This window comes from Hyperolius riggenbachi, chromosome 2 (assembly GCF_040937935.1).
Source record: "Hyperolius riggenbachi isolate aHypRig1 chromosome 2, aHypRig1.pri, whole genome shotgun sequence".
Taxonomy (NCBI): domain Eukaryota; kingdom Metazoa; phylum Chordata; class Amphibia; order Anura; family Hyperoliidae; genus Hyperolius; species Hyperolius riggenbachi.
In genome coordinates, this window is record NC_090647.1 from 251,657,692 (window position 1) to 251,679,096 (window position 21,405).

Genomic DNA, 21,405 nt, shown 5'->3' on the forward strand with positions numbered 1-21,405 from the left:
TATTCTTCTAGGGACAGATTAGTTAGGTTCTTGGCTGCTTAGTTTGCTCCAGGCTGATTGTTATTGCTTTTATAGCACCCTAGCTCTTGTCAGAGCTCATCCTGTACTTTATTTTTTTTACTGTGTGTCAAACTGACACTTTTGTTGCATGCACAGCCTTGCTAATTGATAGTGTGTGTGTGCCACTGCCAGCAGCCCAGCACATTCAGTGACTGACTGCCTGTGTGACAGGGAGCTGCACATTGTACTACCCAGTACTGCTTATACCCAGTACCTGTTGTGTTTACTTAACCCACCTCATCACTGCATATACCTAGCTTTGTGTTGAGTGAACCCAGCTCACTGCATATACCTACTACCTGTTGTGTTTACTTAACCCACCTCATCACTGCACATAACTACCTGTAGTGTTGAGTGAACCCAGCTCACTGCATATACCTACTACCTGTTGTGTTGAGTGAACCCAGCTCACTGCATATACCTACTACCTGTTGTGTTTACTTAACCCACCTCATCACTGCATATACCTAGCTTTGTGTTGAGTGAACCCAGCTCACTGCATCCTACTACTACCTGTTGTGTTTACTTAACCCACCTCATCACTGCACATAACTACCTGTAGTGTTGAGTGAACCCAGCTCACTGCATATACCTACTACCTGTTGTGTTGAGTGAACCCAGCTCACTGCATATACCTACTACCTGTTGTGTTTACTTAACCCACCTCATCACTGCACATAACTACCTGTAGTGTTGAGTGAACCCAGCTCACTGCATATACCTACTACCTGTTGTGTTGAGTGAACCCAGCTCACTGCATATACCTACTACCTGTTGTGTTGAGTGAACCCAGCTCACTGCATATACCTACTACCTGTTGTGTTTACTTAACCCACCTCATCACTGCACATAACTACCTGTAGTGTTGAGTGAACCCAGCTCACTGCATATACCTACTACCTGTTGTGTTGAGTGAACCCAACTCACTGCATATACCTACTACCTGTTGTGTTGAGTGAACCCAGCATAGGAGGAGGTGAGCCGATAACAGCCGGGTGGAGCACCCGCCTAAAAGAGCCTGGGGAGAACACTTACTACTATTCAAAGCATCTATAGAAGAGAAAGGATCAATCAAGAGCAAATACTGCAGCTGAAAAAGGTCCTCTAGGGGCCCCTCTGGCCCAAGGACCCCAGTGCGGTCACAACCTCTGCATCACCTATTGCTACGCCACTGCTGCTCAGTGCATGATTGCATTGGAGTCAATGGCACCGCAACAATCTTTATAGATTGTTGCAGTGTGCATGCACATACCGGCGAAAATGTGTGATGCAGTTCGTGTCTGGAAGTGTGCGTGTGACTTAGAGGACTGCGGCATATCATCTGACATCACTTGTGTACACATTCAAGGGAAAGCAGATTGCCCTGCCGGCGCTATCTGCCGCAGGGACAAATCTGAATACAATAGTGCAGTGCAATGGGCTGCGGTAGACTCTTCTGCCACACACCATATGTTAAACTTGCCTGAAACAATTTTCCACAAAATGGCCACTAGAGATCATTTTTGGTACGTTTGACAAAGAAATCCATAGGCAAGCCTTTGTTGGCAATATAACCGGAATTTTCACATTGCAATATATAGTGGTTACCTGCACAGAAAAAGGAAGCAGATTATTTTACCCTCATATAATATAGAATCCTATATGGCTAGGGCTGCTCAGGTCTGGTGCAAGGAGTATGTTATGCTTCTGCTGTAGGACACATTGAATTCAGCCCTGTCAGGTTACAGGGGTCATGCACATGCTGTTGTCAGGATTCACTGGAAGGTAGACTGCAGCTTTTCCCACAGCAGAGGAAAACAGCTGGATGGTAACGTGTCTATTCCCTTACATTTGGGAAGATCTGCTCTCAATACTCCAAAAATATGTACTGGTGACAAAAATCCTGCAAAAGAGAAATCAGTATTTTCAGGAGTGCGTTTGGAAGACTCCCAGTCCCACATAACTTTGCTTCTGACTTAGCAAGTGCAAGTAAGAGCAGTGGGAAGTTTGCACTTTACATTGTATTAAAACTGTATGTTTCCAGGTCTACTTATCTGCATGAGGGAGGGCCCTTTTTCTTAAAATGAACCTGAACTGAAAATAAACTAATGAAATGATGTCAATGACATAGCTGAAAGAACAAGTACCTATGTTATGAACATTTCTTTCAAGTTTGCCCAGGTAAGAAATATGATGTCATTAGTCCCTCACCAAAATTCTCTCGATCTGTGAATCCAGTTACTTGATTGTAACTATAGGTGCCATACACTCATCGATTTTCCCATTCAATTCCTTGCAGATTCAATTCATCTGCAGAGAATTGATTCCCCTAAGGCTACTTTCACAGTGGGACGTTGTGTTTTGATGCGATGTTAAAGTCGCAACGCAAACTAACAACACAACGTCACAAAAATGTCACAACACAACTCTATGCCCTGTTATCGTCGCATACAGTAGGGCAAACAGGCATTGAAAAGTATGCTTCCAAGTCATTACTGAGCATGTGCAAACAGTCCAACGCAGTTAATAACGTGTATAATGCACAGCATGTAGCACTTTCTAATAATGCTACACCAGGTATGTCAAACCAGTCCTACGAGGGCCGAAATCCTCACACATTTTTGATACAGCTCAAATGAATTGATGGGTCTGAATCAGGAAAGGTGTGGTCCATCAGGTAGTACACATTCCTTTCTTTCTCAGTCCATCCTAAACACTGGCATGGATCTGCACTGTGAATGTCGCACAGACTTAGTATTGCTGTGCGTTAGTCCACGGTAAAACATTTACTAACGTGCGACTTTAACGTCGCACTGTGAAAGAGGCCTTAATGTCAGATTGATCACATTTTAATAAATTTTGATCAAGAATCAGTTGAAAGTATGAATCGGACAGGACTGAAAATGTAGGTTGATTGATGGTGGGGCAAGAGCATTAGTAGATTGATGGCCCATAGGTTTGCATCAAACAGTGCCACACTGCAGTTCAATCGATTTTTTACTTGTATCTATTGGAAATTGATGTGCAGTGTATGGTAGGAATTGATTATTTGCTGAAAGGAATCGATCGCTTTGTTCTACCACTCCCAGTATCCATAAGGAGTCTGCTATCAATGACTGGAGCTTACAGCTGCTTCTTGAGCAATTTGTTTGCCAATAAAAGTCTACCCCTGCATATTCCTTTAGCTTATAGATCTTCTGCTGGTTCTAGCTCTGAATTCCAAGAGACTCTGCCACATCCACCAATCATAAGCAACATCTGACTTTGGGTGTTGTGTGATGTATCTAAAGGTAGCCATACATCTAGCAATGATGGGCTGATCTAATCTGATTAGAGAGATATCGGTCAGCTGTCCATAAACCGCAGGTCGATTCCCGATCGATCTCAGCCTGAAATCTCTCAGGAGATTCCCCTAATGTATACATGTGTGTGCATTTTTACATTACCTGTCCTGTGTCGCAGTGCCGGTCCGTCTTCTGAATCCAACACTCTTCCATGGCCGCATTCATGGTGCTGGCATGGCCTGCGGCGCGTACGAGGCTAACGGAAGAGGGGAGATTTGGAAGATGGACGGACACCGTGACACTGGTCAGGTAATGTATAAATGCACACACATTTATACATTAGGGGAACGGAGCTGGGGGTTCCGTCGCGTTAGTCGCTTGTCCCGATATTACTCGCTGTTACTGCCATGCACCCAACTGACCACGATGGCTCGACAAGTTGCAGCATGTCCAACCAATATATGCAACCAATTTCGGCCTGGATTTGGTCACATTGTTGGTCAAGCATGCGCTTAACGGCACAGATTTTCATCCGATTTCAATTATAATAATCGAATTGGGTAGTCAATCAGCTGCCAAGTCGCCTGATGTATGGCTAGCTTAAATCTTGCTATCCTATTGACACTAAATCTTGCTATACTATGCAAAGTCATAGAAATCTTAGTATTCTATACATCTATACAATTGCTATTCTCTAAATCTTGCTATTCTATACAAAAATATAGAAAATATAAAAATTAAAATAGCCAAATGAACAAACATCAGTAAGGCCTCCTTCACATTGTGTTGTGCTCTCGCCCGTGCTGCAGGGTTTCTAAAATGTAGATCCACTTGATTTCACATTGCGAGAGGGGTTTAACGGTATCGCCCCCCTCCAATGTGGAATTACTCTGTCTATTACAATACATAAAATACCAGAGGGGTTAAATCCACACACCTTAAAAAAATGTTCAGGTACACTATGTAATTTTTTTTTCAGGTTTTGTAATGTTAACTACTGTATATGTTTTCTAAACCTAGTTTTTGCCATTCTACTTGTGCAGCCCACGTATTGCAAGGTGCACAGTCATTTAAACAAATAAGCAACGTGTGGTATGGCAGGTCAAGAATTGGTCTATCTCAAATGTGTGACCATTACTTGAAGTAAAACTTGTTACAAACTTATAAATCTTACAGCCTTTGGTTTTTCTATTGGGATTGGAAGCAGTTTTTTTTTACAAGTCTCAAGTCTCTACCCTCCTGAAGCACTTTGTTCCTTTCCATTATCAATTTTTCTTTATCATAACCCTATGCTGCAAATTGATCCTGCAGAAGTTCAGATTTCTCTCAATAAGCAAATATGATAAATATAAGTAATAAAAAGCAGGAAAACATGTTTTTATTGGATTCTATGTCAGAGTTTAATTCTGTTTGGTGACTGACCGTAATTCTTATATTATGGCAGACAGCTGCCACCAGAATGATGCTAGGGGGCAGTTCTGCAGGATCAGGGGAAACTGTACTGATGATAGCGATTATTGGGAGCAATCTGAACTTCTGCAGCAAAGGGTCATGATAAGGGCCCGTTCTCACTTGATTGGGAATCGCGTGATTCCCGCTCTAGGCAAACCGCTAGCGGTTTTTTAAAAAACGCTACAACATGTAACACATGGCAGTGTTCTCACTGCCGCCTTTTCGGTTAGCGTTAACCGCAGACGTGTTACATGCAGCGGTTTGCCGGCGGTTCGTGATTAGCGATCGCGATTAGCATGCATAACACCGCTAATTGCGATCGCTCCAAAACCGCTGCTGTGTCCGGTGATTTTTCCGCGTTAATCGCAGGAAAATCACCTCCGCAAGTTTTGCGGTTTTAGATGTAAATGGGCCCAAAAAGAAATATTGTTATTGGAAAGGAACAAAGTGCTTCAGGAGGTAGAGACGTGTAAAAAAAACCCTTGCTACCGTTTCTAATTTATCTAAGAGAGAATTTTCTTTGTTACCACCTTCTCTAAGGATCATTCCAAGCTCAATGGTTTGCTTGCCAAGAATTTGGGGTATACTTAGAAAGGACCCGATTATTAGACAGCACCTACCTGATATGCCTATGGTTGAAACGCATCCGCCCTGGGATCCAGCCGGACCACAACGGAATACACCGTCACTACACCGCTCCGCTGTCTTTTTGTGGTCTGGCTGCAAGTGGGAACTTAGCTATGCCACGTTCAAAGAGCATGCGGCGTGATACAGTATCCCAACATGGAGTATGCAGAGCATTTTTTTTTTTTTATAATTCAAATTTTTATTGAAGGATTTTACAATAATATAACATAGATAACAGTTGAATGAACTCGTACAGACACATTTGACAAGGGTTAGGGATATTTACCCCTATGTAAATAGTCGACTAATTGCAGAAAATTTCAATTGCAAGCATACCCCGAAGTTGTCATGTAATAAGTATAGGGAAAATTTGAATCTATGAATTACACATGGAGGATTTATATGTACTAATGTGAAGTAACTCCCATCAGCTTGTAATATGTTAGAATTGTCTGAAGCAGAGCATTAGTTTTAATTGAGGCTATGCGAGGCAACACTTGCATAATCTGTAAATTGTATAAACTATAGGCTTGCTACACCAGCGGTTCTGAATACAAACCTGGCTTCAGGGGCATAAAGAGATAATTTGCATATTTAGTAGCGATGCAATGTGGGAGACCACTGTGGCTTGTCGCAAATACCTTCTATTTTAAGAAGGCATACTACACTAAGCATTGCTTTTTAGCAGGACGGGACGACTTTTCAGTCTCTTTAACCTCCTTGGCGGTAACCCCGAACGTAGTTTGGGGTAAGCCGCGCAGGAAGTTTTCTCCGGCCCTGTTGGGCCGATTTGTTTAATTTTTTTTTTTTGCTGCATGCAGCTAGCACTTTGCTAGCTGCGTCAGCACACCGATCGCCGCTGCCCCGCGCTCGATCGCCGCTATCCATCGTGCCGCGCGCCCCCCCCCAGACCCCGTGCGCTGCCTGGCCAATCAGTGCCAGGCAGCGCTGAGGGGTGGTTCGGGACTCCCAATGACGTCCCGACGTCATCCCGCCATGGCGACGGGGGAAGCGCTCCAGGAAATCCCGTTCTTTGAACGGGATTTCCTGATCGGAGATTGCCGAATGCGATCGAAGCGGGCGGGGGGATGCCGCTGAGCAGCGGCTATCATGTAGCGAGCCCTGGGCTCGCTACATGATATAACAAAAAACAAAACAAAACTGCTGCGCTGCCTCCTGGCGGAATTTTTTATACCGCCAGGGGGGTTAATGCTGGGAATACACAATCAGTTTTTTTTGTCAGATTTACTTTCCGATGGATTTTCATTCACTTCCATGAGAAAATCAATCAGAAATACGTTTTGAAATCAGATCGGACCTGTCGGAAATGATCTATCGAGCCATCTATCTGCCACAAAAAAACATCATGGTGTATTCACAGCATTAGTCCCCCATCCTTTCCTAGTAGTTTTATGTCACCCCAAGCTGTTGATAACTTGCTATGCGACTTTTCTCTTGTGCTTGTACAGGGAAAGCAATGCAGCTACGCACTGTGAACTTAGCCTTGAGGAGAGGTTTGATAGAAAGCTTAGCACAAACTAACCACTGTTTTCAGTAGCTAATAAATGCACAGTAATTTATACGCCACTGTTCTGATCTTACACAGGGACAGATAGGGGAGAGGTGATGGGGGATTTGGCTTCAACATGACAGATGTGGCACTGAGTGAACACAATTGAGAGCTCGGATGTGGCATCTCTGAGTGGTGGAATAGGTGACATTAGGCTGCAGCAGTCTTCCTGTAGTGACAGGCAGCAGGTGTCCGGACTGACTTGTCACTGTGGGGCGGAACCCGGGGCGGGTCTTGGCCGGGGAAGGTGGAGGCGACTCGGGCCTCGTAGGCCCTCCGGACAGAATAGAGCGCTGCTCAGCACGGCTATCGTCATGGGGAACGTGGTGAGCGGCGGCAGCGGAGATGAAGATGACCCGGGCATGGAGCATGAGGAGACCGCCACTGCAGCTACAGACACGTCGGGGGGATCCGGCGGCCAGCAGACTGCGCTTCAGCCGGGGATATCGGGCGGCCCGTTGTCCCCGCAGTTGTTGCCGCCCTCCCCCGGAGTATTGCTGGAGCAGGCCCGGCTGCGGGAGGCGGCGGCCCGGCTCAGGGAGGTGGGGGGAACCGCGGAGTCGGTGGTTTCCCGGCACCAGAGCGCCCTGCTGCATTGGCTGGAGGAGAGGCTGAGCCGGGGAGAGGAGGCGCTGAGTCGGGAGCAGTTCATAGAGATGTTGGAGAGCCGGGACAGTGGCCGGCAGGAGTGCGAGGAGGTAATATATTACCGGCTGCTGGCCTCCACTACTTACACGGGAAGGGGCGGGGACCACCCACCAGCTATAATGTGTACTACTAGTATGTGTATGGCAGCTCCACACCTCCAGCACGGTGTACTATTCTGTATGGAAATACTCTAATGCACCTGCCCTAGACACAACTTCTGTAAACACCATAGTAGTCCTGTGCCCTGTGTGCTATTCTGTATATTCCCACTACATTTTCTATATAACCCTACTAAACTTGTATATAACCCCACTACACTTGTCCTGTGTGCTATTCTGTATACCCCCACTACATTTTCTATATAACCCCACTACACTTGTCTTGTGTGCTATTCTGTATACCCCCACTACATTTTCTATATAACCCCACTACACTTGTCCTGTGTATTATTCTGTATGTAAATACTTCTCCGCACCTACCTATGTACTACTCTGTATGCACATAACCCACACCTACACCATTTCTACTACTCAGTATGTACATAAACTTCTCCTCCAAACCCCTATTTGTGTACTATAAATACCCCATACCTGTTGCCCTGAGTACTATACGCGCTACTTCTGTCCTGTTCACCACACTATGTAAATATTTCAATACTCCTGTCTTGTGCAATACTTTTTATGTAAATATCTCAGGCAGGGATCACACTTGAGACCATGGCAAATTGCCATGGTTTTCCACTGACAACTCTTTGCGTTTTCACACACCCCATCCAGCAGACAGCAGCCGATTGTCGGAAATAGGAATTGCAAGCTGCAATAAAACTGCTGTTTTTTTGCATGCATGCCTGAAAAAAACATACATTGTAACACTTGCTCACAAATATCCATAGAGAAGCATTACCTGCGTTTTTGCACTGTGGCAAAATGCTTGCAATTCCTCCAAGTTTGATCCCTGTCTATTAATCTCAGGCTAGGTTAGGTTTACAGTGGTGTGGTGTAACAGTTGCTTTGTAATGTGGCTTACTGCAATGCACCACCTACAGTGATGTTCACAGTGCGGTATAACGGTGTGTGGCATCGTAAGACACTACATGCTTTGCATTACTGAAACCGTGCACGTTAACAGCAAAGCATATTCTTGTGACTGACTGTATGCGACACAATGAGCGGATAACGTGCGTCAACACTTTCCCACTTCGTAGAGTTCCTGCTGTCAAAGGGAATGCAATGCCAACTGTGAACCTACCTAAGTGTAGTGTTTATCTCTGTGCACGTAAATACCCCACTACTTCTGCCTTGTATACAGAGAATACTAGGGCCGCACGATTAATCGTTAAAAAAATCATGCTGTGGGGCACGACGATTTTGAAATCGTGAAAAGCAACCTTTTTTTTTATTTTGTATTTATTTATTTTTTTTTACGCCTACATTTTTTAGCTATAGTGCAACTCACCCGCAGCCTCTTCCTACTTCCTCTTTCAGGGGTAATCACGTTGGTAACAGCGCCCCCTGTGATGACGTAACTGCATGTCAGCACAGGCGGCACTGGTACTAACGCGATGGATAGCTGGGAGAGGAAGAAGGAAGAAGATAGAAGCTGCCGGTGTCATCCCGGAAATTAAGTTGTTACTATGCCCGCTCTCCCCCGCCGCTACACCTACATTGCCTGACTACCTACACTGGAGGCAGCCACCTACCTAGCTAACCTATACTGGTGGCACTTACCTAGCTAACTTTCACTAGTGGCAAATATACTAGCTACCTGTTCTGGAGACGCCTACCTAGCTAATCTATATGGGGGGTAACTACTGGTGGCACCTACCTAGCTAACTTATTGGCTACCTATGCTGGTGGCACCTACCTAGCTAACCTTTACTGGGGGCAACAATACTATTACTGGCTGCCTATACTGGAGACGTACCTAGCTAACCTATACTGGGGGCAACTATACTGGCGGCGCCTACCTAGCTAGCCTTTACTAGTGACTGGCTACCTATACTGGAGACACCTACCTAGGTAACCTATACAGGGGGGAAATATACTGGCGGCACCTACCTAGCTAACCTTTACTAGGGGCAACTATACTATTTCTAGCTACCTACACTGGAGACACTTACCTAGCTAACCTATACTGGGGGACTATACTGGAGGCACCTACCTGGCTAAACTATATTTGGGGCATTGTGAATTTAGTGCTAATGCTTGATTTTAGGCTGGGTGCTCACATAGCAGAAACGCTAGCGTAGTGGGAAATGCTGCGTTTTATGCAACAATGTTAGTCTATGGGATGCAGAAGAAGCTGCGTTTGTACAGTATGTGTTCGGCAAACGCTGGTAGTGTTGCATAATATGCAGGCTAGCTGCCAAACGCACATAATGAAAGTCTATGGTAACGCATATGCATTGCGGTTTTCATGCATTTTTTAATGCGTTTTTAATTAAAAATGATCTCTGATGTGTTTCCACTTCCTGTTGTCTTTCTAGTGATTTGCATAATTAAAAAAAAAAACGCATCTGCGTTTTCCATTAGTGAACCACAAACGCATTAAAATGCATGCAAAACGCATATGCGTAAAAAAAAAAAAAAAAAAAAAAAAAAGCCGCACGTGCAAAACACACTAAAAACCCAGTAAAAATGTAATAGCAAAACGCACCATCCTAATATGCTGCTTTTTCATGTTATATGTGAACCCAGCTTGAAGAAAATCGTGAAAAAAATTGCAATTCATTTTTTTTCTAAAATCGTACAGGCCTAGTAAATACCCCACTACTGCTGTCATGTGTACAGTGCAGTTTACGTAAATACCCAACTACTGCTGCCATGTGTACAGCTCAGTTTACGTAAATACCCAACTACTGCTGCCATGCATACAATAAATGCCCCACTACTACTGCCATGTGTACAACTCTGTTTATGTAAACATCCAACTACTGCTGCCATGTGCACAGTGTATTTAAATACCTTACCACTGCTGCCATGCGTAAAGCTCTCTGTTTGTACAGTGTATGTAAATACCCCACTACTGCTACTTGCATACAGTAAATACCCCTTTACTGCTATCATGTGCACAGCTCTGTTTAGGTAAATACTAAACTACTGCTGCCAAGCATGCAATACATACCACACTACTACTGCCATGTGTACAGCTCTGTTTATGTAAATATCCAACTGTTGCTGCCATGCATACAATGTATATAAATACCTCACCACTGCTGCCACATTTACTGGAAATGACCTGGGCTGAAGGTATTTGCCCATGGCTAATCAGACCTAATAGCTGATGAATTTGGGTCAATTCACACTGGTCTTCTACTGGGCCTTTTCCTTGAGTGGACAACAGTGGACCAAAAAACATGTAGAACAAATTTCATGCTTTTCTTTCTAAAAATACGCACCTGGTCATACATGTCCTTATTTCTTCTTAATTGTGTCCAGGTTTGTCCATTGCATATCCACTATATACAAACTTAGGCTAGGTTCACAGTGGGACGTTGCATTGTGTTGTATGACAGGAACGCCATGCAATAGAACAATAAAGTAGTACTGCTGTACAGGATCTTCTCAAAAAATTTGCATATTGTGATAAAGTTCATTATTTTCTGTAATGTACTGATAAACATTAGACTTTCATGTATTTTAGATTCAAATACACACAACTGAAGTAGTTCAAGGCTTTTATTGTTTTAATATAGATCATTTTGGCATACAGCTCATGAAAACCCAAATTTCCTATCTCAAAAAATTAGCATATTATATCCGACCAATAAAAAGAAAAGTGTTTTTAAAACAAAAAAAGTCAACCTTCCAATAATTATGTTCAGTTATGCACTCAATACTTGGTCGGGAATCCTTTTGCAGAAATGACTGCTACAATGCGGCGTGGCATCGAGGCAATCAGCCTGTGGCACTGCTCAGGTGTTATGGAGGCCCAGGATGCTTCGATAGCGGCCTTAAAGGGGCACTATTGCTAATCTGCTTATTTTAAGACTCTTTAACATAAATATGTGTTAGTAAAGCAATGTTAATGACGAGTAAGAACACTGACCAAAAGGTATTTCCACACTACCAATACCCACTGATAGCCAGGTAGTCACGACGGCAGATTTACCTTTCTGACGCCGACTGGGCTAATACATTATGTAGTAGGGGGATCCAGCTGTAACTGCTGCTTGAGCTGCCGTTGGTTTTCATCTATCAGCTCAGCTATGCTCTTTTAAACTTCTAACTGCACTATCGTGCAGTTACTGTGCTCAGCGCAGCCACGTACAGCGCAGGACAGCGCCGTATGGCTCTATGTTTATGCGCTGCCCGGAAAGGACCCCTTATGGGAAGCTGGCAAAGACACGGACACCTATTGTTGTCCGTCGCCCTGGCAAACCCGACTTCTTCTTTTGCCAGCTTCCCATAAGGGGTCCTTTCCGGGCAGCGCATAAACATAGAGCCATACGGCGCTGTCCTGCGCTGTACGTGGCTGCGCTGAGCACAGTAACTGCACGATAGTGCAGTTAGAAGTTTGAAAGAGCATAGCTGAGCTGATAGATGAAAACCAACGGCAGCTCAAGCAGCAGTTACAGCTGGATCCCCCTACTACATAATGTATTAAAATAAGCAGATTAGCAATAGTGCCCCTTTAAGCTCATCCAGAGTGTTGGGTCTTGCGTCTCTCAACTTTCTCTTCACAATATCCCACAGATTCTCTATGGGGTTCAGGTCAGGAGAGTTGGCAGGCCAATTGAGCACAGTAATACCATGGTCAGTAAACCATTTACCAGTGGTTTTGGCACTGTGAGCAGGTGCCAGGTCGTGCTGAAAAATGAAATCTTCATCGCCATAAAGCTTTTCAGCAGATGGAAGCATGAACCCACTTTTGAACCAGAAACAGCGGCAGAAGCGCCTGACCTGGGCTACAGAGAAGCAGCACTGGACTGTTGCTCAGTGGTCCAAAGTACTTTTTTCGGATGAAAGCAACATTTACATGTCATTCGGAAATCAAGGTGCCAGAGTCTGGAGGAAGACTGGGGAGAGGGAAATGCCAAAATGCCTGATGTCCAGTGTCAAGTACCCACAGTCAGTGATGGTCTGGGATGCCATGTCAGCTGCTGGTGTTGGTCCACTGTGTTTTATCAAGAGCAGGGTCAATGGAGCTAGCTATCAGGAGATTTTGGAGCACTTTATGCTTCCATCTGCTGAAAAGCTTTATGGAGATGAAGATTTCATTTTTCAGCACGACCTGCCACCTGCTCACAGTGCCAAAACCACTGGTAAAATGGTTTACTGACCATGGTATTACTGTGCTCAATTGGCCTGCCAAGTCTCCTGACCTGAACCCCATAGAAAATCTGTGGATATTGTGAAGAGAAAGATGAGAGACGCAAGACCCAACACTCTGGATGAGCTTAAGGCCGCTATCGAAGCATCCTGGGCCTCCATAACACCTGAGCAGTGCCACAGGCTGATTGCCTCCATGCCACGCCGCATTGAAGCAGTAATTTCTGCAAAAGGATTCCTGACCAAGTATTGAGTGCATAACTGAACATAGTTATTTGAAGGTTGACTTTTTTTGTTTTTAAAACACTTTTCTTTTATTGGTCGGATGAAATATGCTAATTTTTTGATAGGAAATTTGGGTTTTCATGAGCTGTATGCCAAAATGATCAATATTAAAACAATAAAAGGCTTGAACTACTTCAGTTGTGTGTATTTGAATCTAAAATATATGAAAGTCTAATGTTTATCAGTACATTACAGAAAATAATGAACTTTATCACAATATGCTAATTTTTTGAGAAGATCCTGTATGTTCAGATGTGTGGATTCATTATTTCACTCCAGTATTTCTCTCAGTTAGTATTCATGATGGTACCTTTAACTTCCTGTACAGAACAACACAGCCTTCCAGCTTTCTTAGTGTTGTGCTAGTGAGGGTTGCTTAGTGAACAATTGCTTTGACTGGGTGTTGCTCGGGCAGTCTTTAAATTCTTGCAGCCATTCCTTGTATACTCTGGTTTTTTTTTTTGTCATGACTGACAGTAATTGCTGAGACTTGGCTGAAAGGATTTTGCTGTAGTGAGCAGTTCTGGAGAACTGCTGTACATGATTTTCCCACAACATCAATATTGTACCATTAATGCCATCAATGTAGCTTAGAGCTCTATTTCTAATGTGTTTCCATTGAGGGGCTCTATTCATGTGGGTGTATTAAGTGATAAGTGCCCATAACTGAGCTTATTATTTTTAGAAGCTTGATAGCCTCGGGTTACTGCTGATTCATTCTACAGTAAGCATCTTGGGGGTAGATTCACTAAACCGCGGTAAGCAAAACATTCTGTGTAAACTCTTACACACAATGAGTAGACTGTAACGCATTGCATGTAGTGTACACTTTACTCATCATGTAGCAAGACTTTACACATGCTATTCTGCTTACCACAGTATAGTGTTAGTCACTTGGTGTCACTTGACTGGTAATGCAGTACTGAATTGTCCCAAAGGCTGACTAAAGGGAAAGAGACATAAAACTGTTTGCAATTGGGTATAATTCCGGGAACTTTGTAGTATTGGCTGGCCTGTGTCTTTTCACTTCTTTGTCAGTACAATTGAGTCCAAAAGGTTTCCCATTAGCTTTTGGTTTGGGCAGATTGGCTGCTGATCGCCGTGTTAATTAGTCCACTGCTGATATAACTGATTGTCTGGAGTTCTACTTTAAAGTATCAAGCCCAATCTACACGATACGTTTCTTTAAACGATTCGATTACGATTCTATTTACGATCCGATTAAATCCGACATGTCCGATCGGGATTCGATTCAATTTGATTTGCCATTGCAAAACAATGGCAAATCGAATTGAATTGAATCGAATCCTGATCGGACATGTAGGATTTAATTGGCTCGTAATCGAATTGTACAAAGAATCATATCGTGTAGATGGGACCTATATAACATTGTCCAAATGTAATCATACACAAAATCACTTTCCTCAAGGGACATGCGCTATTGGCTAAAACCTACCAGTAATAATTATTGGTCAATTAAAACCGGCTAATAGGGAAGCTACAGGTAAGCAAAACACTCTTCCTCCTTCTCATACGTCAGTTAATGATCAAGTTAGTGGATGAACAGCTGCATTCGTTATCAGTGACTGCTAAAATCATAAAGGCAAATCCTTCATTCAGCATGCTATTATAATAGCCTGTATGCAAAAATGTATATTTACCCTTTCTCTCATACCAGCATGTACTGGCTATGGGGAGCTGGACTGATAGCTGCAAGCCTGGGGACCCTTTCACAGTGGGACATTTTCATTGCGGTTCTTTACCCTTTTTTACCGCAGGGTGACACTGTGGCAATGAGTCTATGGCCTCGATTCATAAAGCATTACCTCATGCGGTAATGCTGAAAACAGCAGACTTTACCGACCACTTAGCAAAATGTCAATTTATAAAGGCTGTTACCGCATGAAAAGCTGACATTACCAACCAGGGAGATAAATTACCGACTTGGCTGCAGTTACCGACAACACATGTCAGTAAATTGTCAGTCAATTCATAAAGCCTTCAACAAGCGGTAAGCCTGGCGGTAGTTACCGACACCTCTAGTGAGGCGATAACAAGTTACCGACAGCTCTGATGAATGCAAAAGTGCAGAGAGCCGAAAGTCTGTTTGAGTCATCAGTGGAGAGAGCCAGAGAGAGCCGTCTGTGTGATTCATTTCTGCAGGGCAAAGAGAGAATCGAGACACTGCTCTACTCTACCGCTCAATGGACTGCGGTAATTTACCGACCTCCAAGGGCAGCTGGGGAAATCTTTATGAATTAGCACACAGACCGGGAAAATACCGAGTGCAGTATTTTCCCAACAAGATTTTTTTATTGCACTGCTGTTTATGAATCGAGGCCTATGAGGCCTTTCACACTGGATGCGATGCACTTGTTGCGGCTCGCATGCATGAAAGCTTATTTTTAATACACTTCCATGCACTTTGTATTTCCACCACAGGAACTCAGCGCTAGAGAGCCTCACTTCCTGTTTGGATGTCAGCTGGAAGGGGAATTACAGCGTATTAACGCAGGAATCCCCGAAGGCTGTTTTTGGTGGTGCAATGTGGTGCCATCATCGAATCGCATCAAAAATGCTGGTTGGTAAAACTGGCCCAAATGTCAGTTGCTAGTCAGCAAAAGTTTGACTTCAAACACAGGTATGTAGAAGTGCCTGCATAGAAATGAAGCTTTCTTGGTCCCTTCCCTAGTAATATATGCAGGGGAGTAGAATAGGGTGCTACGTGTAGATAAAGGGCTTGTGCTAAATCAAAAACATGCCCTGTAACCCTACATGTTTGATCTCCCAAAAAGAGGGCTTTGTCAGGGGGAAGTGACCATGTACAGCAGTCAAGACAAATAGAACACAGTGTAAATCATATAGACCAAGTCAGAGCTATATATCACAAAGTTAAATTAAAAATGTGACCTGTCAGTATATAATATACAATAATGGTATGGTTTGCATTAAAACTGCAAAGGTGTGATGAGAAATAAACATAAAGTGAGAGGAATATGGAAGCATACCATCTTCATTTTTTTTTTACATAGTTACATAGTTACTTTGGTTGAAAAAAGACATACGTCCATCGAGTTCAACCAGTACAAAGTACAACTCCAGCCTGCTCCCTCACATATCCCTGTTGATCATAAAATCCCTGGATTAACATCATTGGCATTACCTAGTAATTGTAGCCATGGATGTCATTCAACGCAAGGAAAGCATCTAAGCCCCCTTTAAATGCAGGTATAGAGTTTGCCATAACGACTTCCTGTGGCAATGCATTCCACATCTTAATCACTCTTACTGTAAAGAACCCTTTCCTAAATAAATGGCTAAAACGTTTTTCCTCCATGCGCAGATCATGTCCTCTAGTCCTTTGAGAAGGCCTAGGGACAAAAAGCTCATCCGCCAAGCTATTATATTGCCCTCTGATGTATTTATACATGTTAATTAGATCTCCTCTAAGGCGTCTTTTCTCTAGGCTAAATAAACCCAGTTTATCTAACCTTTCTTGGTAAGTGAGACCTTCCATCCCACGTATCAATTTTGTTGCTCGTCTCTGCACCTGCTCTAAAACTGCAATATCTTTTTTGTAATGTGGTGCCCAGAACTGAATTCCATATTCCAGATGTGGCCTTACTAGAGAGTTAAACAGGGGCAATATTATGCTAGCATCTCGAGTTTTTATTTCCCTTTTAATGCATCCCAAAATTTTGTTAGCTTTAGCTGCAGCGGCTTGGCATTGAGTACGATTATTTAACTTGTTGTCGATGAGTACTCCTAAGTCCTTCTCCAAGTTTGATGTCCCCAACTGTATCCCATTTATTTTGTATGGTGTTAGACCATTGGTACGACCAAAATGCATGACTTTACATTTGTCAACATTGAATTTCATCTGCCATGTATGTGCCCATATAGCCATCCTATCCAGATCCTGTTGCAATATAACACTATCTTCCTTAGAGTTGATGATTCTGCACAATTTTGTATCATCTGCAAAAATAGCAACATTGCTCACTACTGTATCCACTAGGTCATTAATAAATAAATTGAAGAGCACTGGACCCAGTACAGACCCCTGTGGGACCCCACTGCTAACAGTCTCCCATTTTGAGTATGATCCATTGACCACAACTCTTTGTTTTCTGTCCATTAGCCAGTTCCCTATCCAAGCACACAGACTCTTCCCCAGTCCTTGCATCCTCATCTTTTGCACCAGACTTTTGTGGGGAACAGTGTCGAATGCCTTAGCAAAGTCTAAGTATATCACATCTACAGCATTCCCAATATCCATATTAGCATTCACTACCTCATAAAAGCTGAGCATGTTAGTCAAACAGGACCTGTCTTTAGTAAACCCATGTTGATGCTGAGAAATAAGATTATTTTCTACTATGAAGTCATGTATAGTATCTCTTAGTAACCCCTCAAATAGTTTGCATACAACTGATGTTAAGCTTACAGGTCTATAATTTCCTGGATCTGATTTTTTGCCCTTCTTAAATAATGGGAAAACGTGGGCTGTACGCCAATCCACGGGGACTCTGCCAGTTGCAAGAGAGTCACAAAAGATAAGATAAAGGGGTTTATCTATAACTGAACTTAATTCCCTTAGGACCCGAGGATGCATGCCATCCGGGCCAGGTGCCTTGTCTATTTTTAATTTATTTAGTCTTGCCTTTACTTCTTCCTGCGTTAAGTATTTAATATTACAGTTAGAAGATTGAGACTCTTCCGCCTCTGTAATTTGCAACAGTGCTGTTTCCTTTGTAAAGACAGAAGCAAAGAAAGCATTTAATAACTCTGCCTTACCTTGGTCATCCACCATTGAGTTCCCACCCTCATCCTTTAGGAGTCCTATACAGTCAACCTTTCTTTTTTTAGAGTTGATGTACTTGTAAAACTTTTTTGGGTTAGATTTGATATCCCTAGCGATTTGATTTTCAGCTTCGATCTTTGCCAGCCTAATTTCTTTTTTACAATTTTTATTGCACTCCTTATAATTGCTTAGTGCAGCCTCGGTCCCCTCCTGTTTTAGGACCTTATAGGCATTCTTTTTCCTCTTCATTTTATCTTTAACCTTTCTATTCATCCATAGAGGCCTTTTTTTATTCCTAGACATTTTGTTTCCATATGGGATATACATACTACAATATTGATTGAGAATACGTTTAAAAGCTTGCCATTTCCCTTCAGTGTCCTCCCCTTGTAGTATATTATCCCAGTTCACCAAACTTAGTGCCTGCCTGATTTGATTGAACTTTGCTTTTCTAAAATTCATAGTTTTAGTGGTCCCGCTGCCCCGTGGCCTATCAGTCACCAGATCAAACGTTATCATGTTGTGATCACTATTTCCCAAATGTTCTTGAACCTGCACATTTGATACATTATCTGGTCTATTCGAAATGATCAGATCCAGTAACGCATTCCCCCTAGTTGGTTCCGTTACCATTTGAGTCAAGTAATTGTCCTGTAGTGCTGCCAGAAATCTGCTGCTTTTACCAGAATGGGTAGCCTCAATACCCCAGTCAATGTCTGGAAAGTTGAAGTCGCCCATAACTATGACCTCATTTTTACTTGCCGCTTTTTCAATTTGCTGTAGTAATTGCAGTTCTGCAGCTTCATTAATATGAGGTGGTCTGTAGCATACCCCAATAAGCAATTGGCAACTTTTATTTCCACCATGAATATTTACCCAAACGGACTCCACATCTTCGCAATCTTCCTCCATCTCATCGTTGAGGACAGCTGTAAAAGAATTCTTAACAAAGAGACAAACCCCTCCACCTTTTTTCCCTGTTCTATCCCTCCTGAACACATTGTATCCTTTTAAATTGGCTATCCAGTCATGACTTTCATCCATCCATGTCTCGGTTATTCCCACAATGTCATAGCCTTTGTCATTCAGAATGAACTCTAGTTCATCTATTTTATTTGCAAGGCTCCGAGCATTGGTTATCATGCACTTTATATTTTTACCACCACATTTACCAATTTTGTTTACCTGAAATGGGCTACTTGAAGTTTTACCAACCTCCTTAATCTTTACACTGTCCCCACCCCCCTCTCCACCCCCCATAATGTTAGGCTCCCACTGTCTTTTTACCTTATCTTGTCTATATGTTGAGACTTTATCCTCCCGCCTCCCCCCAGATCCTAGTTTAAAATCTCCTCCAACCGTTTAGCCATCTTCTCCCCCAATGCAGCTGCACCCTCCCCATTAAGGTGCAGCCCGTCCCTGCTGTAGAACCTGTAGCCGACTGCAAAGTCTGCCCAGTTCTCCAGGAACCCAAACCCTTCCTTCCTACACCAATTTCTCAGCCACTTATTTAACTCCCTAAGCTCCCTCTGTCTCTCAGATGTAGCACGTGGCACTGGCAGTATTTCAGAGAACACCACCTTGGAGGTCCTTGCTTTAAGTTTATCTCCAAGTACCTGAAAATCATTTTTGAGGACCTTCCATCTCCCACTAACTTTGTCATTGGTGCCAATGTGTACCATGACAGCCGGGTCTTCCCCAGCCCCACCCAATAATCTGTCAATTCTTTCCGCTATATGCACAGAAGTCATACATTTTCTAATAAACAATTAGCTATATGCACAGAAGTCATACATTTTCTAATAAACAATGCTAGTTGTATGACTTCTGTGCTGATGCTCTGCTTCTAATATTATGGAGTGTATGCAATAAACTGTGTTAAAGTGTACCTGACATAAGACAAAAGGGTATATATTTACCTGGGCTTCCTCCAGCCCCTTTAGTCCTTAGGCTCCCTCAGTGTCTGTCCGGTCCTGTCCTATCCTCTCCAGTCAGCCCCAGGCAAGTGCCCGCCTGAGCAAGTCGGGGACTACTGCATACGTGTGGCCCTTCCTGTGCGCCTCCTTGGTCGCGCTTCCATGGCCAAGAGCATTTTGTGCCTGTACAGTTACAAGCCTCAACCAGGCACAGAACCCTCCTGTCTATGGGAGTGCAACCAAGCAGGCACATGACCAGGACCGTGCCTGCGCAATACTCGGTGACTACTGGCGATCACTGTTAATCCAGCGCAGGAGACTTGGGCACAGCCGGCGCCACCATAGGAGGTAATAGGAATTACAGCTATAGCAGCGCACAGGGAGTAACTTCGGCGCCGTCAGAAGACGGAGCTGAAGTTACTTTTAAAACACAATAATTCGGCTTCCAGCAATTGCTGGAAGCCAAATTATTTCATTCCCCACCATCCATGGCGGCCTGGAGGGGGAATAGTAATTAACACAGCCGGGACTTGTGCCCCAGCAGGATCAGCCATATACTGGCTGTATCCTACGCCCAAGTCTCCTGCGCCGATACCTCTCGTACGCGACTACCAGGGCTTATAGTGGGAGAAAGGACCAGAGGGGGCTAGAGGAAGCCCCAGGTAAGTATAAATCCTTGTTTTGGATTGGTTTCAGAATTACTTATGTACGTGAACTTTTACTGCACAATGAGTTGAGCAGAATGCAATACATTACATGTAATGCATTACGCTCCTCATACGGTAAGCCTTTAGGCACATAATTCTGCTCACAGTTTACTTTTTGTTCATTACGCTATTTTCACTACAGTTACCCTTTTAAGGAAGTTTAAATTTTAGCTTCAGCAAGGAAGTGATAAGTCCCACAAGAGGAAATGCGTGCAAGTCAGTATTGACTTGCATAGCTACATAAATATTCACCCCACCCCCTTCCCCCCCCATCATCAATAAATAAAAATAATAATGATATGGCTGGGCTTCTAGTTTCTGTATACACTGGTGCTCAGTGTTGTGAATTCCATGATGTATTTCCTCCTTATAAAGGATTTGGCTGCGCTGAAAATATTTTTCAAGTACTGTATTAGAAGTAGGATGGAATTGACCCTGCCCTGTACTTTAAACCTTCACTGGCATAGTGTCCAGTATTGGTGTAGATAACCTTTTCCTTAGAATTTATCTTGGGATAAGCCTTGATTGCACCTGGCTCTAAGCCACGTGTAATGAGGTGAACTTTAGGTTGTTTTATTTTTTGCATTTTTTTTATGTGGTGACAATCCAGGAAGAGTATTTCTACTTCAAATAATTTAGCTTCTGAAGCAGATGCAAGCTGCTGGTTTTTGAATTGAAAAGTCTGTATGGTTGCATAAAACAAAAGAACTAGCAGTCTAAGAAAACACAAAAGAAAGACTGAGTCCTCCAGTTTTTTATTTCTTTATAAAAGCAGTGTGTTAGAAATACCCTATTCAGTTCAT

The 21,405-nt window shown here is 43.2% G+C and overlaps 1 protein-coding gene across 1 annotated transcript in view; it reads left to right on the plus strand.

Moving 5' to 3' along the window:
• Positions 1–7,172: 7,172 nt before the first annotated feature.
• Positions 7,173–21,405, plus strand: part of ZZEF1 (zinc finger ZZ-type and EF-hand domain containing 1) — a 226,841-nt gene continuing 212,608 nt past the window's right edge. Inside the window, exon 1 of the mRNA XM_068268505.1 lies at positions 7,173–7,670. Coding sequence (XP_068124606.1) covers positions 7,287–7,670 — 384 coding nt within the window. The 5' untranslated portion in view covers positions 7,173–7,286. The remainder of the gene's footprint in view (positions 7,671–21,405) is intronic.